Source organism: Oncorhynchus mykiss, chromosome 6, assembly GCF_057628025.1.
Source record: "Oncorhynchus mykiss isolate SJ-2025 chromosome 6, ASM5762802v1, whole genome shotgun sequence".
NCBI classification, from domain to species: domain Eukaryota; kingdom Metazoa; phylum Chordata; class Actinopteri; order Salmoniformes; family Salmonidae; genus Oncorhynchus; species Oncorhynchus mykiss.
Genome location: NC_143027.1, coordinates 27542149 through 27562637, shown reverse-complemented (window position 1 = coordinate 27562637; position 20489 = coordinate 27542149). Strand labels below are relative to the sequence as shown.

The following is a 20489-nucleotide window of genomic DNA, read 5'->3' as shown; positions in this document are numbered from 1 at the left end:
ACAGAGGCCTAGTGTTGTGCCATTAATTGATTAGAGAGTTTGAATAATAAATTTATTGTACACACTGAAGACACACAATTGCTCATAATCACTGCATTCAATGACTTAGGCTCAAACAATGATTTTAATTGTTTTACTTAGATGTGCTTTAGTACTCTCTAGTGTTTAAATAAGTTAATTGAATGGTATTTTTGAATCAGATCCATTACAGATTCCTCGCCTTTTTAGAGCTGGCTAGACGGGTGTATCTTTGGAGCACCCTGTCCTTTGCTGATCTTCTCTCAGATTTGATGATCCCCAGGGAATATCAGGCACTTGTTGATGTCCAGTTCTGGATCAGTCAACTCTACCCTCCCAATTAAAAAAATAAGTTGGTTACTTACATCTCCCAATCTCACCCCTGATTAAGAAGACAGTTGTGCAGGATTATATAAAAACAAATGTTTTTGTAAAGGGCAAAGCATTCTGAGTTGAGATATTCCCCCAAAATATACAGTATTTACATCAGGGGTGTCAAACTGACTTCGTCCCGGGGCCGCATTCGGTCTTCAAAGAGGTCCGGAGCCAAACTGAAAATGTGTCAAAATTGGCCAATTATTCTATCCATTGTTTTTAGAAAGTGTATAAATGTAGGTCCATTATCATTTCTACATGGTTGTGATTGGATTATGGTCATGTTAAAGTATATTTGGAAGGTTGAGGTGATTTTCACATGGAGTGGAGAAATAACAACAAGTAGGGCACTGACATTATCCACTGGATAATTTGTAATGTTTAACTTTTTTTGTTGGTCTGTATTAAAATAAAATATACTCTATATATACAAAAGTATGTGGACACCCCTTCAAATGAGTGGATTCGGCTATATTTCAGCCACACTCATTGCTGACAGGTGTTTAAAATTGAGCACACAGCCATGCAATCTTCATAGACAAACATTGGCAGTAGAATGGCCCGCACTGAAGAGCTCATTGACTTTCAACGTGGCACCCTCATAGGATGCCACTTTTCCAACAAGTCAGTTCATCTCAGTTCTGCCCTGCTAGAGCTGCCTCGGTCAACTGTAAGTGCTGTTATGTTGAATTGGAAATGTCTAGGAGCAACAACGGCTCAGCCGTGAAGTGGTAGAACACACAAGCTCATAGAATGGGACCGGCAAGTGCTGAAGCGGGTACCACGTAAAAATTGTCTTTCCTTAGTTGCAACACTCACTACCAAGTTCCAAACTGCCTCTGGAAGCAACGTCAGCACAATAACTGTTAGTCGAGAGATTCATGAAATTAGTTTCCATGGCCGAGAAGGAGCACACAAGCACACAATGCCAAGCGTCGGCTGGAGTGGTTTAAAGCTTACAGAAAATGAACTTTAAAAACATACATTTTTCTATCTGCTGTCATGACAGAGGCCATTAAAATATTTTGCAGCGAGGTGGGGCGCCCCCGAACCAAATCTCGCTTAAGTCCCCCAAAAATGCTAGAACCGGCCCTGCCTAGATGACTGGAGAAGTCCGATCATTAATCAACACCCTGTTTGGCGATTGGACCACTTTCTATAGGATCGGAGTCATACACAAAGACATCTGTGTGCAGGCTGCTACTTTATATTTATTACATAAACACTATTTACACATTTCAAGAACACATGCTACAGAACTCAAGATCTACAGCCCCTAACAAACAATACAAACATCTGTAACTCTCCAGAACAACAAAAATAAATACTTGTTGACGAGCAAAAATGTCAGACCAGGCTATAAACACTGAGAAAAGATTCAAGTTTTGAATTCAACCATTCAATACAAGTCTTGTTTATAACTATGCAACTGATTGTGCAGCAGATTGGTGTCCTGGTCTTGCTACAAGCTCCCTTTGGTTTGTGCTTCTCTGCAGCGGTGATATAGCACCTAAACACGTGGAAAAGGGCTTTAAAAGTTCTGAGTTATAACTTTTATTTTTATCTAGTCATAATATATTTGCAATTAACACCTGAGGTTGCCTACTCATCTAAGAATATGAGCTAAGGCTCTCAGTCTACATAATGCAATGTGCATTTATGGTTTAAACGACACTGGTGTGCCTATGTCCTGCATAGTGTACAAAATCAGCCAGTATCTATGCTGAAATATGTACAGCTCGGCCACATTATAACAGTTGTAAAACAATTGGCCAGTATCTATGTTTTTGATTTATAATCCAACTTCTAATTCCCACACCAAGTCAATGCCATCCATTGTAATGATAATACTGATATTTCTCCATAGTGAAGTTAATGATCAGAAACCAAATTAGAATTGGTATTCTCTGCATTAATTTGATGGGGATGTGCTGACTTTTGTAATTGATTAATGTGTTCCCTAGAGTGGGCTTGTCATCGTGTTAGTCTATTGGTGTGGTGAAAAGTGGTTTATTACTAAACATTCCATTCAGAGCATGAAAATATTCAACCAAAACACTGTCTAAACTAACAAAAGCACAGGCTCATGATGCTTTCAAGTGTACACACATTAATGCCACACTCAGATATGTACACTTACACATAAACAAAGCCTTCAGTACCATGGTACATCGGCACATCTTTAGTACACACAAACTAGTGACCGCAGTAACAATATCTACATTCAATGTCTCTCACACACTATACATTAAGGCATGAGGTGTCTTCTTGGATGCAGTGCATTAGCAGAGGAGGGCTAATTGAGATATACTCAAATGCATTTCAACCACAGCATGTAAATGCGGATTGTCAAGTGGAATGGACAAAACTGAAAGACAAAGGTCTGAATCAAAACATAAATCTTCTAAGGGTAAATTTGATAAAATATATGATTAATACAATATTTCAAAGTGAGACAGTGGTTCATTGATGCATTTACCAATTTGACAAAACACAAGAAAACCATTTTACAGACCAACAATTCCAAAACATTGAATAATTTCACTACTTGGTAAAAACAGAACATTGACGATTAAACAAGCCTACATACTCTGATGCCCAGTGCAATACAGAATGATCCAAGTGATTAGGAGTTGGGATGGTATGCCAAGTGATTAGGAGTTGGGATGGTGTGCCAAGTGATTAGGAGTTGGGATGGTATGCCAAGTGATTAGGAGTTGGGATGGTATGCCAAGTGATTCATCCTTTTACAAGATACATGTCAAACCTGCCTTTTTCAATTAGATTATAGCAACAAATCACATATGAACTTGATCTAAAAATGTAAAGCTACTGCCTTGTGCTCCTGCACTGCCATAATCTACACCTTAAATGACAGATTACACATCTATATGAGCCTTGTACATGCAGTCTATTTGTATAATTAAGCATTTAAACAACATTCTGAGATATCATGTTAAGTAGATTCATGGCATTTAAATTACTGTAAAGCTCATTTTAGTGATGTCATAAGGGATGTAGGCTATATTTTCTAAGTGCATGAAGGAGAACAATATCCTACAAGTAACTTACATTATCTTACAAAAAGCTATGTCTACAATCTATTATTTTATATATATATATATTTTACAAGTAAATTCTTCACAATAATGTATATTGGCTAGAAGGGTGCTCCATGTCATATTTTCCTTCTCAAGCCATAGAGCCACTTATTTTGGTCTGAAAGCAGTTTGCCTGCATACCATACATGTAACCGGAGGTCAGCACAAGCACTGGAGAAATCTGAAAAAACTATCCATAAAACAAACAAAATCTAGTAGACTATCACACCTTACAATAAGTTGCCCAAATAGCACAAAACAACATGGATTTTCAATTTCCTTGATAAGTTAGCAGCATTCATAATTATGTGTGTGAAACAAGTCAAGTTTTGTTATTAATTCTGGTCACACCGGCATTCCATAGTAATTCCAGGGCACTGCAATGAGGACAACTTCATGTAAAGTGTTGCTAGAAATCGGTGATCCACTTTTGATATACACCTGCTGTAAATACTCACAATAATGAATGAGCAGCATGCTTTTAAATCAAAACAATACTGTGGGTTGTCGTTGATGAAATGACAACAGGGATATAAACATCCTCTTCAGTGTACACTGAGGATTGTCTTGTAGTGCTGTTATTTTTCTCATCCTATGATCATCTCTCCAAGCTCATTTAGACTGTTTGAAGCTTGTCAGACATGTGTGTCCAGTAGTGTAATGGCCTCGGTGCTCTTCTCATCAGAATGCTGATACATACAGGTGGTGCTCTCACCTCTCTTGAGAAGAGTCCAGTAGCAGGGTGTGAGGAGGAGTTTATAGATGAATGATGAGACCCAGACACAAGACAGTCTCCTGTATGTGTACGTCTGAAATGACCAATGACATGCAATCACAGGGATACCCTATAAGCATAATGTCAAACTTCTAAAAGGCAAGGTCACTGCCATTACAGACAGACAAGCCTAAGACACCACCGTCCAAGAGGGGAACTGCTGTACATGTGGATTCTCCAAGTCCAAGAGTTGGCCTATTGGTTTCTGAAATGCACCAGATCCATTGCTATAATGTGGAATGGTCCGGTTGATAGTGGCATTCACCATAAAGCTGTGGGGTCCAAGATACGTGGATAATTATATCAGACTGTCCTGATAAGGTACAATTGCCGATTTTAAGGAAAAGGAAACTTGGTAGTGCAAAGCTATTCCATTGTTGCAACACATAGTGGTGAGCTTTGTTAATGTTTGTTGGCGTTTCAAAAGCAAATGCTGAACAATACTCTGTGACTCAGGTTCTCTTGCATCTTGTCAAAAGACAAACGTGGCTGTGTAAAAGAAAGCCCTTTTCTGACATGTAGCCATACGTCACAACACAGGGGTCGTGTATACACTCACATCAATGTCAGCTGTGCAAGTTGTACAGAAAAATGCAAGATACAATAACTGTACAAAAGAGGACAGGAGTCAAATCTCCGCTGTTTTCATTTAAGTCGTAATTCTGTACAGACTTGGTGGTTTCCAGCAGGCAGATGATCGAAGGGGATGTCCTATATGACTTGAATATATTCATCTTAATGCAGACCTAATGCATTTTGTTGATATTTCTGGTTGAGTGATTATAATTGTACTGTACACATCCTGGTTTGGTAGATTGTGCAAACACTTAAGGGCAAGAAAGTGTTATCACTGAGATTTGATTTCTGTGTTACTTTGCTGGTTATTGGTCTTTGCTATGTCTGTTGCAGCTGATAAGCACTTGGTTGTCAATTCAAGTCAGTCAATGGTTATCATGAGCTTAGGATCACAGTTCTATACCTTGAAGCCAAGCCCCTTCATAACTTGCTCAGTTCTCCCCCTGGTGGTGTATGCAGGAATATCAACAACATATTGAGCAGTCACCAGCACCATCTATCTTGCCTTGTTCATAAGGTTTAAGTCACTGATCTTTAAGGTTTGAGCTTCATTGTCTTTGCATGGATATGCTAACACAAAAAGAAAGAGACTAATTACGTACATTATCGGATTTAGCTGACCCTGCAAACCTGGGGGAGTGTAGCTTGGCTGCAGATGCAAAAAAGAAATGAGGGAGGGAGAGGTGAGGGCCTGAATGAGTGGGCCTAGCGTCTGGCCAACAGTGCTGATTCTCCACTTTCCCAAGCCATCTCTACAGATCCCCACAGAGGGCCTTGCCTGTAACCTGAGTGCCAATCAGACGACAGCATTGGAACCCGAAGAGGCGGAGTTGGCAGAGGGAGAAGAGGGAAAGTTCCAGAAGAGCCACTTGCGTTTACACTGCCTCCTCTGGTACAAGTAGTCCTCCTTGTCCCGCTCCTTCCTTGCTCTCTGGTAGTGGTCATCCTCCTTCAGGAACCACACTGGTGGCCAGCGGTTCTTCTCAAAGTAGTCCTGGTTGTCTGCAAGAGGCATGGCTCAACAGCTTTAGCAACATCAAATGCAGACAAATGCTTCATATAATGATAACTTCTCTATAAATCCTGCATTGATGTAAAGGGGAGATTCAAATGAGTCGTAGTTTCACGCACATACAGGTCTCTTTAGTTAGTATTTCACTTGCATTACCTGTAGACGTGGCCTTCATGTCTCGAGGAAACTTGCGGCACACACTATTATAGTTGGTGCAGATGTGGTGAAGGCACCAGCCAGTTAGCTGTTGGGCACAATGGAACTGCCAGAGAGACACAAGATATTATAGAAGACCTTATTCCACACACGCTAACTTTTTACATTTAAAAGTGTAACACTTGTTAAAGAAATTAGCATTAGAAATAGAAACAGTTGTGAGATTGGAGAAAAACAGTATAAAGAATAAATACACTCGTGGAATTGCAATAGGAACAAGGCCTCCATCTTACCTGAGCCATCTCCAGGTATAACAGCACATCTCCGTCAATATCAGCCCCCATCATAGCAGCCTCCATCAGGACTGTCACTGTGTAGAGTTCTAAAACAGAGGCATGACATGCAGGGTATCCCAAGAACAACAGAATAATAATCATTTGCAGTAATTATGATAATTGTATTGTCAAGTTTTCTGATGATACCACCATTCTTGGTCTGATGTATAAACATGCTGATACTACGGTGTACAGGTCAGAAATTCAAAGGTTTGTAAAGTGGTGTGATGAGCACCAGCTCATCCTTAATGTAAAGAAAACAGAGAAGATAGTGTTTGAACCCAAATCTGTTGGTGACCATGTGCCTGTGGTTGTCCACAATGTCAACATAGCACAGCTTAGTTTGTACAGGTACCTGGATGTATATATGGACAATGTGCTGAGCTGGAAGGTCCAAGTAAAGAGTGTCTGCTCCAGAGTCCAACAACACCTCTACTTCCTATGGCTTTTAGGAGTTGTCCTGAAAATAATTATCCTGATCTACCATGCGGTCATATAGATATTCAACTGAAATCTCAAATTGCCCACCTCATACAAACTGCCATGAAGGTCATGGGTGTGAGGCAGCATCATTTCTGATCCCTCCCATGTACTTCACGCTGAGTATCAACTCCTCCCTTCAGGCAGACGCTATAGGGTCCCTACTTGTAAGCTGAACAGATATAAGCACTCCTTCCTTCCCATGTCCATCAAATACCTAAACAGCAATACTGTAAGTCAACCTGAGCTATGATAGTACACCACTGACAGAATATAAGGGAATGTGCAACATATGATGTATTTGGCTATATAAGAAGTGTACAACATGTATAATAAGAGTAACATGTAGTGTATATTTTATGTTGAGTGTGTAATGTAAGGGCCCCTATTTTGTTTACAGCAGTAATGTGTCTAAGACAATATTTCCTTCTGGGACATTGAAGATCATCCTATCCTATAAAACCCAGTCTGTCACTGTGCACATTGCCAAATCTAACTTGCAACAGAATTATTAAAGTAACAGAAACAACTCTCTCAACACACACATTAGCCTAATTGACACTATGAAGATAAGGAAAAAGAGGGGGAAGTGTGTGTTAAACTATAACTGTGCATGTCTAGTGTTGCACAGATGTGGCTTTGTGTATGACGGTGTGCTCAAAAACAAGTAGATACCTGTTAGTGCAACTAGGTGTGGGAGGCAAAGACGGTTGGCAAGAACAATGAGCTCCATGGCATCCAGGTCAGTGCGGGAACAGAAGCGCCCAGTGTACAGGTACTCCAGCACAGCCCTCATACAGCTGCGAGTAGTGTTAGGAAACAGCACCTGAGACAAAAGGCACAGATCAACATCATTCTTCCTGTTCCTATTCACTAGTGTATTCTACTGTGATCTTGTGTGTTTGGTTATTTAGGTTAGTTATTCAGGCTGGTTATTCAGGCTGGTTATTCAGATGACTTGCAGGAGGTCTTGTTATTGTGCACAAAAATGTAATATAGTGGCACGCTCTCTAACTCCAGTGAGAGGGTGTAAAGAGTTGACTTACTTCTTTGGTGCAGCTCTCCACAAAGGGCCCCCCAAACATAGCTGCCATCCAGTCACAGCTGGAGATGAGCAGGGGCTTATGGGCCATGATCGTTCCATCATCCAGCTTGAACACTACATCTGGAACACAAAGAGAAATCATACTGCATCCAAGGAGAAACACAGAGTGTACAAAATCCCTCAGTATTATGGTGTGCGCTCACCAGAAAAGGTGCCCTTGGCCAGGCACTCTTTGACTCTGTTTGTGCGCCGTACATGAAAGGCTTTGGTGATTTCCTGGTTCATGAAGGACTCGTTGTTAAGGATATTGGCCACCATCATGCGCAGGTCAAAGACCTCCAGCAGCTCAGCAATGTGTGCGATGTGCATTAGCTCCTTCTCGTGCTCGTCCAGCTGACCAGTGTACAGGTAGCGCAGCACAGCGCGGAAGGGCCCCAGCTGCATGGACTGGTCCATGTGCACCACGGTCATAGGCCTGGGGCTGTAGGTCACTGGGTCATCCACCAGCTCCTCCTGGATGCTGACAAAAGCCCTGCTCCAGGTAGACAGCAGTCTGCCCCTCCGGCCCCCTTCAGAGTCCCTCAGGGTGCCGTCACTGGTGCAGGCCCGCAGGTTGGCCCTGTCACCTTCGTCAGGGCTCTCACATACATCGAAGCTGGCAGCACGCATCAGCATCTCACGGCCAGACAGAGCGGTGGCGCGAGGGGGCCGCTCGGTCTCCTCAGACCGGGCGTCCAGGACGAAGAGGTCATAGAACTTGGAGGAGGACGTGGCCAAGTAGATCTTGTGGGCGAAGATTCTCTGCTTCTCCTGTAGAACCAGGATGACATCGGAACACAGGGGGTCCTCTAGAAGACGGCCAGGATGCTCCTCAGTGGTGGTGGGGGGAGGTGGCACAGTGATGATGGGTGGTGGGGGTTTGGGAGGCAGGAAGGGGGCCTGGAGGAGGGACCGCTGCACGTTGCGCAGGTGTGACTTCCAGAACTGCAGGTGACGTCGTGAGATTAGGGCGGCCCGGATGGCGTTATCAAATACGTCCTTTACTCCAAACTGAGCAACAACGCTGGTCTCATAGTACGGCACTCCCAGCTCTTTGGCCACCTCACGGCCCCTCTCTGGAGGCAGAATCTCATTGTATTTAATAGGTCTGGAAGATATGACCATAAACAAGGCCAAAAAGAGGCCAAAGGTTAAGTGAGTTTACAGACTAAATTAACATGATTCAGAGCAGCATGAGGATGAATAACATTGTATATTGTTTACAAATCTTAGTACAAAGTGGTACCTACATTTCTAATGATGACACAGTGAATCTATCAATCACAAGCTATCAACTTTAACTTGAGATGAAAAGCACTGTTTTAGATTGAAAGCACTCGACTTAGGAGTTGTAGGGCACCTTGCTAGTGGCCGTCGTGCCCTGTTGACTGCCTCCAGGTCAGCGTAGCGCAGGTCCAGCTGGCAGCCCACCAGGATGACTGGAGCCCGGGGGCAGAAGTGTTTGATCTCAGGGTACCACATGGTCTTCACATGGTACAAGGAGTTGGGGTTGGCGATGGAGAAACACAGAACCACCACATCCGACCTGCAATGACGAGTGGGGTTATGGAAGGGACAGACAGGAAAGGTCCACTTACTTTACTCTGCACCAGTACCATGACTTGCTTGAGTAAACAAGGTCAGCTGATCTCACCTTCCATACGCAAAGCGTCGGTCCTTGTGATGGTCCCCGAACGTGTCCCAGAGCCGCAGCGACACACTGACGTCATCCACCACATCCCTAGATCGCTCCAGAACCTGACCAGAGAGACATCTATCATATGCATGGATATTACCAACAACTGCAGAGTGTGAAACTAACACCTGCCCACCAGCCTAATGTGCTAAGCCCAAGATATACATTGTGTCTTGCAGGTTTGTTAATGTGCAACAACGGTTTACCCAACTGTAGCACTTAAAACAGAGGATTTCAGTATTGTTTTCCTTCACCGTCAAGTTGCTGGTGGACCAAACAGTTCATTTCAAACCCCATGCAGTCCATTACAAAAAACATAGCCACAATAGAGAAAACCGACAAACAAATAAAGCTTTTCATTAATTAACAGTCAAAACCAGAGAACTCCACCACTCACCTCCTGGCAAACTCTGTACTGGTCTATGGCCCAGACAGTGGGTACATGTGTAGCAAGCAATTGGTACTGAGTGAGTGTGGCATTACAGGCCCGGGCACAGATAAGGCGGGTCTTCCCAACAGCGTTGTCCCCTACCACCACACACTTGATAGTCTCAACATTTGGCCTCTCATAGTCCATGTCAGAATCCATCAACTGGGGCCTGTCAGGGCAGAGGAAAGCAGAGTTGGATAATATTCCAAAGGGATAATCAACTGGAGATATCAAATATCACAGAGGTACTGAGGAGCTTGTTAAAAACATTTCACCTCATTAAAACCCCTCTGACCCCATCAGGTATCAATACTGCAATCAAATCACATTTTATTTGTCACATACTTCGTAAACAACAGGTATAGACTAACAGTGAGATGCTTACTTACGGGCCCTTCCCAACAATGCAGAGAGAAAGAAAATAGAGAAATAACAGAACACGTAATAAAGCACATAATAATAGATACACAATGATACACGGGGTACCAGTACCGAGTTGATGTGCAGGGGTACGAGGTAATTGAGGTAGATATGTACATATACAGTGCCTTGCGAAAGTATTCAGCCCCCTTGAACTTTGCGACCTTTTGCCACATTTCAGGCTTCAAACATAAAGATATAAAACTGTATTTTTTTGTGAAGAATCAACAACAAGTGGGACACAATCATGAAGTGGAACGACATTTATTGGATATTTCAAACTTTTTTAACAAATCAAAAACGGAAAAATTGGGCGTGCAAAATTATTCAGCCCCCTTAAGTTAATACTTTGTAGCGCCACCTTTTGCTGCGATTACAGCTGTAAGTCGCTTGGGGCATGTCTCTATCAGTTTTGCACATCGAGAGACTGACATTTTTTCCCATTCCTCCTTGCAAAACAGCTCGAGCTCAGTGAGGTTGGATGGAGAGCATTTGTGAACAGCAGTTTTCAGATCTTTCCACAGATTCTCGATTGGATTCAGGTCTGGACTTTGACTTGGCCATTCTAACACCTGGATATGTTTATTTTTGAACCATTCCATTGTAGATTTTGCTCTATGTTTTGGATCATTGTCTTGTTGGAAGACAAATCTCCGTCCCAGTCTCAGGTCTTTTGCAGACTCCATCAGGTTTTCTTCCAGAATGGTCCTGTATTTGGCTCCATCCATCTTCCCATCAATTTTAACCATCTTCCCTGTCCCTGCTGAAGAAAAGCAGGCCCAAACCATGATGCTGCCACCACCATGTTTGACAGTGGGGATGGTGTGTTCAGGGTGATGAGCTGTGTTGCTTTTACGCCAAACATAACGTTTTGCATTGTTGCCAAAAAGTTAAATTTTGGTTTCATCTGACCAGAGCACCTTCTTCCACATGTTTGGTGTGTCTCCCAGGTGGCTTGTGGCAAACTTTAAACAACACTTTTTATGGATATCTTTAAGAAATGGCTTTCTTCTTGCCACTCTTCCATAAAGGCCAGATTTGTGCAATATACGACTGATTGTCCATAGAGTCTCCCACCTCAGCTGTAGATCTCTGCAGTTCATCCAGAGTGATCATGGGCCTCTTGGCTGCATCTCCGATCAGTCTTCTCCTTGTATGAGCTGAAAGTTTAGAGGGACGGCCAGGTCTTGGTAGATTTGCAGTGGTCTGATACTCCTTCCATTTCAATATTATCGTTGTACAGTGCTCCTTGGGATGTTTAAAGCTTGGGAAATATTTTTGTATCCAAATCCGGCTTTAAACTTCTTCACAACAGTATCTCGGACCTGCCTGGTGTGTTCCTTGTTCTTCATGATGCTCTCTGCGCTTTTAACGGACCTCTGAGACTATCACAGTGCAGGTGCATTTATACGGAGACTTGATTACACACAGGTGGATTCTATTTATCATCATTAGTCATTTAGGTCAACATTGGATCATTCAGAGATCCTCACTGAACTTCTGGAGAGAGTTTGCTGCACTGAAAGTGAAGGGGCTGAATAATTTTGCACGCCCAATTTTTCAGTTTTTGATTTGTTAAAAAAGTTTGAAATATCCAATAAATGTCGTTCCACTTCATGATTGTGTCCCACTTGTTGTTGATTCTTCACAAAAAAATACAGTTTTATATCTTTATGTTTGAAGCCTGAAATGTGGCAAAAGGTCGCAAAGTTCAAGGGGGCCGAATACTTTCGCAAGGCACTGTAACTAGGAATACAGTGACAGATAATAAACAGTAGCAGCAACGTATCTGATGAGTCAAAAAAGTTAGTGCAGATACTATTTAGCAGTCTATTTAACAGTCTATTTAGCAGTCTCATGGCTTGGGGCTAGAAGATGTTCAATGTCCTGTTGGTTCTAGACTTGGTGTATCAGTACCGCTCGCCATTCGGTAGCAGAGAAAACAGTCTATGACTTGGGTGGCTGTAGTCTTTGAACATTTTTATGGCCTTCCTCTGACACCGTCTGGTATAGAGGTCCTGGATGGCAGGGAGCTCGGCCCCAGTGATGTGGCTGGCTGGCTGAGTGCCTGTGCCAATTCGGAAGGTCCCTGACGTTCCTTACTCTTTCATTTCAAGGGACACGCTGGGGATTTCAGAGTTCTGGAAGTGAATTAGGATGTGTTCCTAAAAATAAGCACAGACTCTGCTAACTTAATTTGTCTAGCATCTGGGTTATACTCAGGTAGTATCTGTGTCTTGTCATTTTGTGTTTCCCTTTGTTTTATGCAGACTTACATACTAAGTTATACTGAAAGGAGAGGACATTCCATTTCCCAGAACAATGTGTTATAGGATCACAATCTCTCTCCAACATAAGCCACTTTCAACATAACAAAATATAACATGATTCACATTGTTACCCCATGAGATACATCTTTGATCAAATTAAACAGACCACAGGGAGTCCCATTATGCAAGGATGCAGCTGAAATCACAGTTCTCTATAAAGCACTTGCAACCAAAACACATTTTTCAATAAATTCAGCCATGGTCTTACCAATAATACTCACACTGACATCTGTCTCTTGATGAATTTATACATTCAATCATCTAAGCATTATTTGATCACAACCCCTCCTTGGCAATCTTAGCAAGCCCCCCCCCCCCCCCCAAAAAAAAATTTCTAACCATAGATCAGTCTAGGATCCAAGAAAATTGTGGTGAACATAATTAGTTGACAGACAGACAGACACCTATCCACGTCTAGAAAAATAGTGGTTGCTGATCTCGTTATCCAGTTTCCAAGGGAACCAGATTTGCTTCTTGCTTCTGTGTCATACCTTACCCTACTGTAACAGGTGTATGGCAACTGAATGACCTTTACAAAGTACACTGACAGCCACTCGCAAAAACATAAACAATGTGGCCAGACATGAGCCAGACTGGACCACGAGGATAAATGTAATAGCATATCTGGCCAGCTACTACACCGCCGTAGCTTAACTCGTTAATAAAATGTCCATTCCCAATACCCAGACAACCTCCGCAACTATGAGTTGCAACAATGTCACCGTCTTTGACAATGAAGGCGCGAAACATGATGACATTGTGTTTCGACGAAATTCGAGTGTCCACTCTGCATGGCTGTACCGTTGGCTGGTTATGCTTGGTCTCTGTGGGTTCCAATATAGGGCAATTAGACCTGCAATGTAGTTAGTAGGCTATCTGCAGCACGCCAATTCATTAAAAATAGCTTCAATATTATGTTCGTGAATGGAAGAAGGCTGCGAACTTGGACGGCGGCAGAAGCTGAATTCTGTGGTGGATTGCCAACCTACTCCTCAATGCCATTTTCTCTCGTTGGTAATGTTGACTATTTGGCAACAGTCTGCGCTTAAAACTTCTTAAGGATAGGGGGCAGCATTTTCACTTTTGGATAAATAGCGTGCACAATTTTAATTTCCTGCTACTCATGCCAGGAATATATTATATGCATATGATTAGTAGGTGTGGATAGAAAACACTCTGAAGTTTCTAAAACTGGTTCAATCATGTCTGTGACTATAACAGAACTTATGTAGCAGGCAAAACCCTGAGGAAAAACTTTTCAGAATTGTATTTTTTATTTTGCCTCTGACCGTTCCCTCAGTTGTCTTTGCCAAGGGATATTTGATAGCGACCATTTTACAGTTCCTACGACTTCCACAGGATGTCACGAGTCTTTGGAATTGGGTTGAAGTTAATCATTGGTGCAACGAAGAAGAGGCACATCCTGGAACAACGTTACACTGTTGAGAGTTACGCAAGAGGAAAAAAGGTGCATGGTTTGTTTACTTGCTCTATTGAATACAGATTGCCCCGTCTACAATTTGATCGATTATTAACGTTTAAAAATACCTAAAGTTTTATTACAAAAGTAGTTTGAAATATTTTGGCAAAGTTGATAGGCAACTTTTGAAATGTTTTGTAGTGACGTTGTGTTTTGACAAGCTGTTTTTTTCCGGATCAAACCTGCGGAATTAATCGGAAAAAAGGACCAATTGTGATGTTTATGGGACATATTGGAGTGCCAACAAAGAAGCTCTTCAAAGGTAATGCATTACGCTTTTTCTTTTGTTTACAACTGGTTCAGATGGGTGCATGCTATCAGATAAACCAATCAGAATTTGGGTTTATTACTTTTTATGGAAAAGTTTGATCTTACTGATATATGGAGAGAGAGGTTTCCGGCCAAAAGATCATTCACTTGGAGTAACAAAACAGGCTCCAGACAATCCAGAATAGATTTTTAGCTTATATCGAAATGTATTGATAGTGAGTGTGTTACTACAAATATTTGTACTACTCCCCTCACAGACCATAGGGCTATTTACATTGATATCAAAATATTTACCCCTGATACGAACCTTGGTAGAGCATCCAAGGTTGGTAGAGCATGATATAGTTACATTTGAGGTTAAAGATCTGCTCTCACACTTTTGGGAAAGGGCTTGTGAAGAAAAATCTTATTGCAAGAACTGGGAGCTCTTTAAATTTGAGGTGTCCAAATATCTTAGAAAATATGGTAGTAATCTTGCTAAGACCAGAAGAGCTGAGGAGGAAAAGGTGATCATTAAGATAACTTCCCTTTCTCAGAGGTCCCCAGCCGACCTCTTGGGGGAGGAGAAGATGGAACTTAATTGAGTTACAAAATAAACTGGATAATATATATAAATGAAAAGCAGAAGGAGCCTTTATTAGATCTAGGAAAAAATGGATTGAAGGAGGGAGAACAGAATTCATCCTATTTCTTTAGACTTGAGAAATTTCACTCTAAAAATAACACTATCCATAAGTTAAACATTGATGGTGTTATTACAGATGACCAAAAATTAATCGCTAAATACCGTAGCAATTTTTACAGAAAATTGTATAGCTCTACGTACTGTCAGGATCACTGAATAATGTTCACTCTATCAGTGATATAGAATCTAAACAGTGTGATGAACCCATCAAAGTTGAAGAGATTATAGAGTCTATCAAACATCTAAAGAACAATAAATCACCAGGTGTTGATGGAATTACATCAGAATTGTTCAAATTATTTTCTGAACAAGTAGCTCCCTTCCTATTTCAAGTATTTTTAGAGAGTATTAAAAACAATGTTCTCCCTCCTACAATTAGTCAGGGGTTAATAACACTGATACCTAAGCTTTAAAAATAAGTGCTGCTCATCGATAACTGCCGTCCAATTTGTCTTCTTAATAATGACTATAAGATATTAGCCTCACTACTTGCAAAAATAATTAAAGAAGTCCTGGATGCAATCATTGATGAAACACAGTCTGGCTTCACGAGGAACAGACATATTTCTAACAATGTCAGACTAGTATTAGACGTACTTGACTACTCAGACCTAATAACTGAGGATAGCTTCATATTATTTTAAGATTTTTATAAAGCATTTGACACAGTAGAGCATCAGTTTCTCTTCCACTCCCTTGAGAGACTTGATGGATTTTTTCTGTAAGGCTATTAAGACTCTCTATGCAAATGGTAACAGCACTATCACATTGAAATATGGCACCTCACCTAGATTTGAGTTAAAGAGAGGAATTAGGCAAGGTTGTCCTATCTCTCCGTACCGGTTTTTATTAATCACCCAACTTCTTGCAAATTCTTTAAATAATAGTCCTGTACAAGGTATTTCCATAGCTGGTAAAGAAATTATTATAAGCCAGCTGGCTGACGATACTACACTTTTTCTGAAAGACGCTAACCAAATTCCCATATCAATCAATGTGATACAATCCTTTTCCAAAGCGTCTGGTCTATATCTTAACATTAATAAATGTGAACTCATAGCTGTCAAAGATTGTGTGACACCTTCATATTATGGTATTCCAGTAAAAGAAGAACTTACATATTTAGGCATAACCATTACAAAGGATCAGAAGTCTAGAGGCTTACTAAATTTTAACCCTCTTATTAAAAAAACCCAGAATAAACTAAATCAATGGCTACAGAGGGACTTATCTTTAAACGGTAGAGTCCTAATAACCAAGGCTGAAGGTATCTCTAGACTAACATATGGTGCTCTATCTTTATATCTTGACCGTAAAATAAGCAAGGAGATAGACCAGATGCGTTTCAACTTTCTTTGGAGAAACCGTACCCATTACATTAGGAAAACTGTTGTAATGAACACTTATGAGAATGGTGGACTGAATTTTCTGGACTTTAAATAATACTTTTAAGATCAATTGGATAAAACAATTCCTAAGAAGACCCACTTCTATCTGGAATTTTATTCCTCATCATGTCTTCTCTACTTTTGGTGGCCTTAACTTCATGTTGTTTTGCAATTATAATATTGACAAAGTTCCAGTGAAACGTTCTGCTTTTCATCGGCAGGTTTTCTTGTCATGGTCCTTAATTTATAAACACAATTTTTCTCCACACATATATTATATATGGAATAATCGGGATATATTGTATAAAAATACCTCTCTGTTTTTAGAATATTGGTTCCGAAATAATATCCTACTGGTGAGCCAACTGGTAAATGCAGAGGGTCTTTTACTAAGTTATAAAGAATTCTTATCACTTTACAAGGTCCCTGTAACACCTAAAGATTTTGCAATTGTTTTAGATGCCATTCCCTCAGGTGTTGCTATGTTATTCAGGAACATGTCAAGACCTGACCCTCAGAGCCTACCTTCTGTTGACCCTATTGACTCATCAGTAGGAAAGATTTGTTTCTCTTTTGGTCCATTCAACAACAGAGCGATACGATCCTTGTTTCAGCAGGATGTTGTACCTTATGTCATGCCTTATTGGAATGGATTTATTGATAATATCTGTTGGAAAAAAGTTTGGATGTTGCCACACACATACCTACTTGTTAACAAAATTAAAGAAGTTTCCTTATTCCTTATTATTCATAAATATTATCCTGCCAACCACTATATGAAGAAGTTTAAGGAAAACATCAACTCAAATTGCTCCTTTTGTAATGACCACCCAGAAACAGTTTTGCATCTTTTTTGGCATTGTATGCATGTAAGAAAACTGTGGCAAGACATCAGTAGGTTTATAATTGAACACATTTATGAAGATTTTACACTATTGTGGAGAGATGTACTGTTTGGATTCTTTACATACAATAGAAATAAGCGTAATCATTTTTATGTAATTAATTTCATTATTCTTTTGGCCAAATTTCATATACACAAATGTAAATTTCCAAACAGACAACCACATTTTCGTACCCTACAAAAAGAAATTGAACTGTATTTTAAGACGGTTAAATGCTCTACTAACAGAAAAGCTGTTAGAATTGTAAGTATATGCATGTCCCTTAAGGTCCTTGTGTAATTGTAATGTGATATTGTACCCCCTAGCTCGATTGTCTATTGTTTGTAATCTATGTATGCTTGTGTTCCCTCATGTGCTTTATGTATTGATTTGTTATTAATTTTTTTTTTAAGTTACAATTTTTTTTTTTTAAAGGAAGGAATGGTTTTAAATGGATCGCCCTTACCCGGATATTCGTCACTTGTTCATCCCGCGATGATTGTGTTTTCTGCCACCGGTGGCTTGTGGGTGCTTTATATGAGCTACAGTCAATTATGGTTGTACGTATACTTACGTTAAATATATCATTATTAATATATGTCTACTGTATGATAGCTAGCAAATGAACTAGCTAAATAACGTTAACCTGCCTAGCTGGAACTTCTGAAGAAGGAACATGTTTTATTTCTACAATTTCCAAAAGCTAACCAAACAAAAACATAATTACTTTTACGAGACGTGTTTGTTCCGTCATGTGCATTAGTAGCACACTTTCTATTTGATTTACATTCGTTTTGACTCCATATATTGATGTTAAGGTTTTACTTTTTTGGCTGACTTTTCCTAACGTATGTACAATCGTCGCGAATTGAATTATGGGGATTTTCGGGCCCCAAACGGAACATAATTGTACACCCCCCCCCCCCCCCCCCCCACAAACCCCCCAAAGACGGGGATTCCCGTCACCATCTTGGTGGACGAGGGTTTGTCTTTTAAGAGTTTGAACTGCAGTCTGATAAAGCCAAGCTCAAATTTCTAGCCCAATGACCAGTCAAAACCCACCCAAAAGGCCGACAACTAGCCCACTTTGTTTTTTTACAGCAAGAGAGAAGTTGCCATATCTATACAATTAACCATTTTTCCATAACGTTATCAAACCAATTATTAAGAAGGAATATTATAGTAACTTGTAACGAAGTTAGAAGCAACATTTGGGTTTCCTCAAAATAATAATTATTGTAAGTTGTTATAAAGGAATTTGAATATGTGGCAAAAAAAATAAAAAATAATAATACTTCAGCTGCAGTTCAGACCTCTGTCTAATGCCGAGGTGATGCAACCAAATCCTGTCTGTCATAGAATAGCCTATACAACATGTCTAGCACTATCTTGTGTGCAAAGAACAATTCCATAGTTGTTTCGTTATATTATGGACGTATGGATTCTCATGATGGACCCTTTTAGTTAGGCAGCTTTAGATGCAAATTAGACTGACATAACTAGTACGTTTGATATATCATAGCCTAAAAAACTCATTATTTCAGAGGATTCCATTAATTAGATAACTTAGCCATACAGACCATATGATAGCCGCTTTATAATATAACTATACTATAGGCTATATCCGCTCCAAGAACTGACCATACGTGCAGGTCAGCAAATTATAAAGGGTTTAGCTAATAACATTCACCCAGCTTGCTACAAAAGCTATTTCCATCAAGCCGAGTCACTGGTCATTCAGCGCCACCGTTACGTAACACCCAGAGGTTCCTTCCTTGTGCCATTTTGTGTTATTGAGGTGCATGCCAAAATGTTAGATTAGTATAGGCTATTATAGGTTACTAACCCAAAAGCCTATCCCGTTGCGCATTTGGCCAAAATGTCTCCTTACCTCAACATAAGGAAATGGTGCATCGGATTGACCGATGTTTGAGACTGAGAAGAAGAGGGCTCCATCCGATGCGGCTAGCACTCTACGGTAGCCTGGGCTGAACGTCATTTTCGCAGCAATGATAACTATAGGGAATTAAATATATTAAATATAGGGGATTAAATAGCGGCCACGCCGCTAAAGTCACCAGAAAAGTATACTTGGTAAAAATAATAAGGTTATCATCACCGTGTGCCTGAGGACACTTGTGGTCTACGTGAGTCCGTCTTCACCGCCAACCGCAGGCCACGCCGCGTCAAAGGACCAGCTCCAGTCACCTACGTAATTTATTATGGAAGCACGCGCACCAATAAAAAACCCATTCATTATAAAACAGCGTTCCACTGCAAATCTCCCGTAAATCCCATTCAATCCAAACGTAGGCTATTTAGCTGCTGTATCTTCTGGTTCAGATTCTACCGTAAAGACATTTAGTCTCAGCTCGGCTACTGTACAGATCATTATTACGGTTAATGTCTAAACTCCAAATATTATGTCTGAGATAAGCAATAAACTATATATATCTCTTAAAATCGTAGGCTGTTGCAAACATAATGGGATGTGATCTGAGTGGACTTTAAAGTTGCCATGACTGCCATGATGTGGCACTGTGAGTCAATATGGTCCTGGTCCTGAAATTGTAATAAGATTTTATGATCACTCAATGGGGTTGTTTTTCCCCTCTCAAGTATTCTGTTCACAAAACATAAAACATTCCAAATATAAATAAAATATTTGCATGACCATAGGTCAATTTAACCATGTCTCATGGATTGATCTCATTTGGCAAAGTTCTAACCTAACTCAAAGCATAGCCTTTATAAACAAGATTTTACACACATTAAAACATTTTAAACACCCACAGGCATCATAAATACTGTTTGAAAATGATTTTAAATTCCTTACCTGTTCTCTTGTGGGCTGGCCAAACACTGCACCTTAGTTTGTTTAAGAAAGAATGGTCACTCATCTTTCCACTTTCAATATTCCACCCCCCCTTTCCTTTTTTGCCCGCCCCCCCCCCCCCCCCCCCCCCCCTCTCTCTCTCTCTCTCTCACACACAC

At 40.6% G+C, this 20489-nt stretch overlaps 1 protein-coding gene across 2 annotated transcripts; it reads right to left on the bottom strand.

Moving 5' to 3' along the window:
* Positions 1-1584: 1584 nt before the first annotated feature.
* On the bottom strand, positions 1585-20424 carry LOC110525640 (rho-related BTB domain-containing protein 2). Of its 2 annotated transcripts, XM_021605949.3 has the most exons (12): positions 20332-20424; positions 19615-19703; positions 19387-19511; positions 10006-10207; positions 9567-9670; positions 9273-9458; positions 8077-9020; positions 7875-7993; positions 7504-7654; positions 6307-6395; positions 6014-6119; positions 1585-5847 (listed from the first exon to the last, which is right to left on the bottom strand). In XM_021605949.3, exons 3-12 carry the CDS (start codon positions 19449-19451, stop codon positions 5642-5644), a joined length of 2172 nt encoding a protein of 723 aa, XP_021461624.1. In that variant the 5' UTR covers positions 19452-19511; positions 19615-19703; positions 20332-20424; the 3' UTR covers positions 1585-5641. The 2 variants fall into 2 exon arrangements, with proteins under 2 accessions (XP_021461624.1, XP_090093570.1); XM_090237444.1 differs by lacking the exon at positions 20332-20424 and having other exon boundaries at positions 19387-19691.
* Positions 20425-20489: the final 65 nt, after the last annotated feature.

What these genes read in the sequence shown, in the direction of transcription:
- LOC110525640 (XM_021605949.3), bottom strand. Translation starts at nt 19,451, where the DNA reads ATGGAGCCCTCTTCTTCTCAGTCTCAAACATCGGTCAATCCGATGCAC. An exon ending in GCACGACGGCCACTAGCAAG is followed by an intron (nt 9,021 to 9,272) that starts GTGCCCTACAAC and finishes CATATCTTCCAG; the next exon opens with ACCTATTAAATACAATGAGA. An exon ending in ACACCTAGTTGCACTAACAG is followed by an intron (nt 6,396 to 7,503) that starts GTATCTACTTGT and finishes CCTCTGTTTTAG; the next exon opens with AACTCTACACAGTGACAGTC.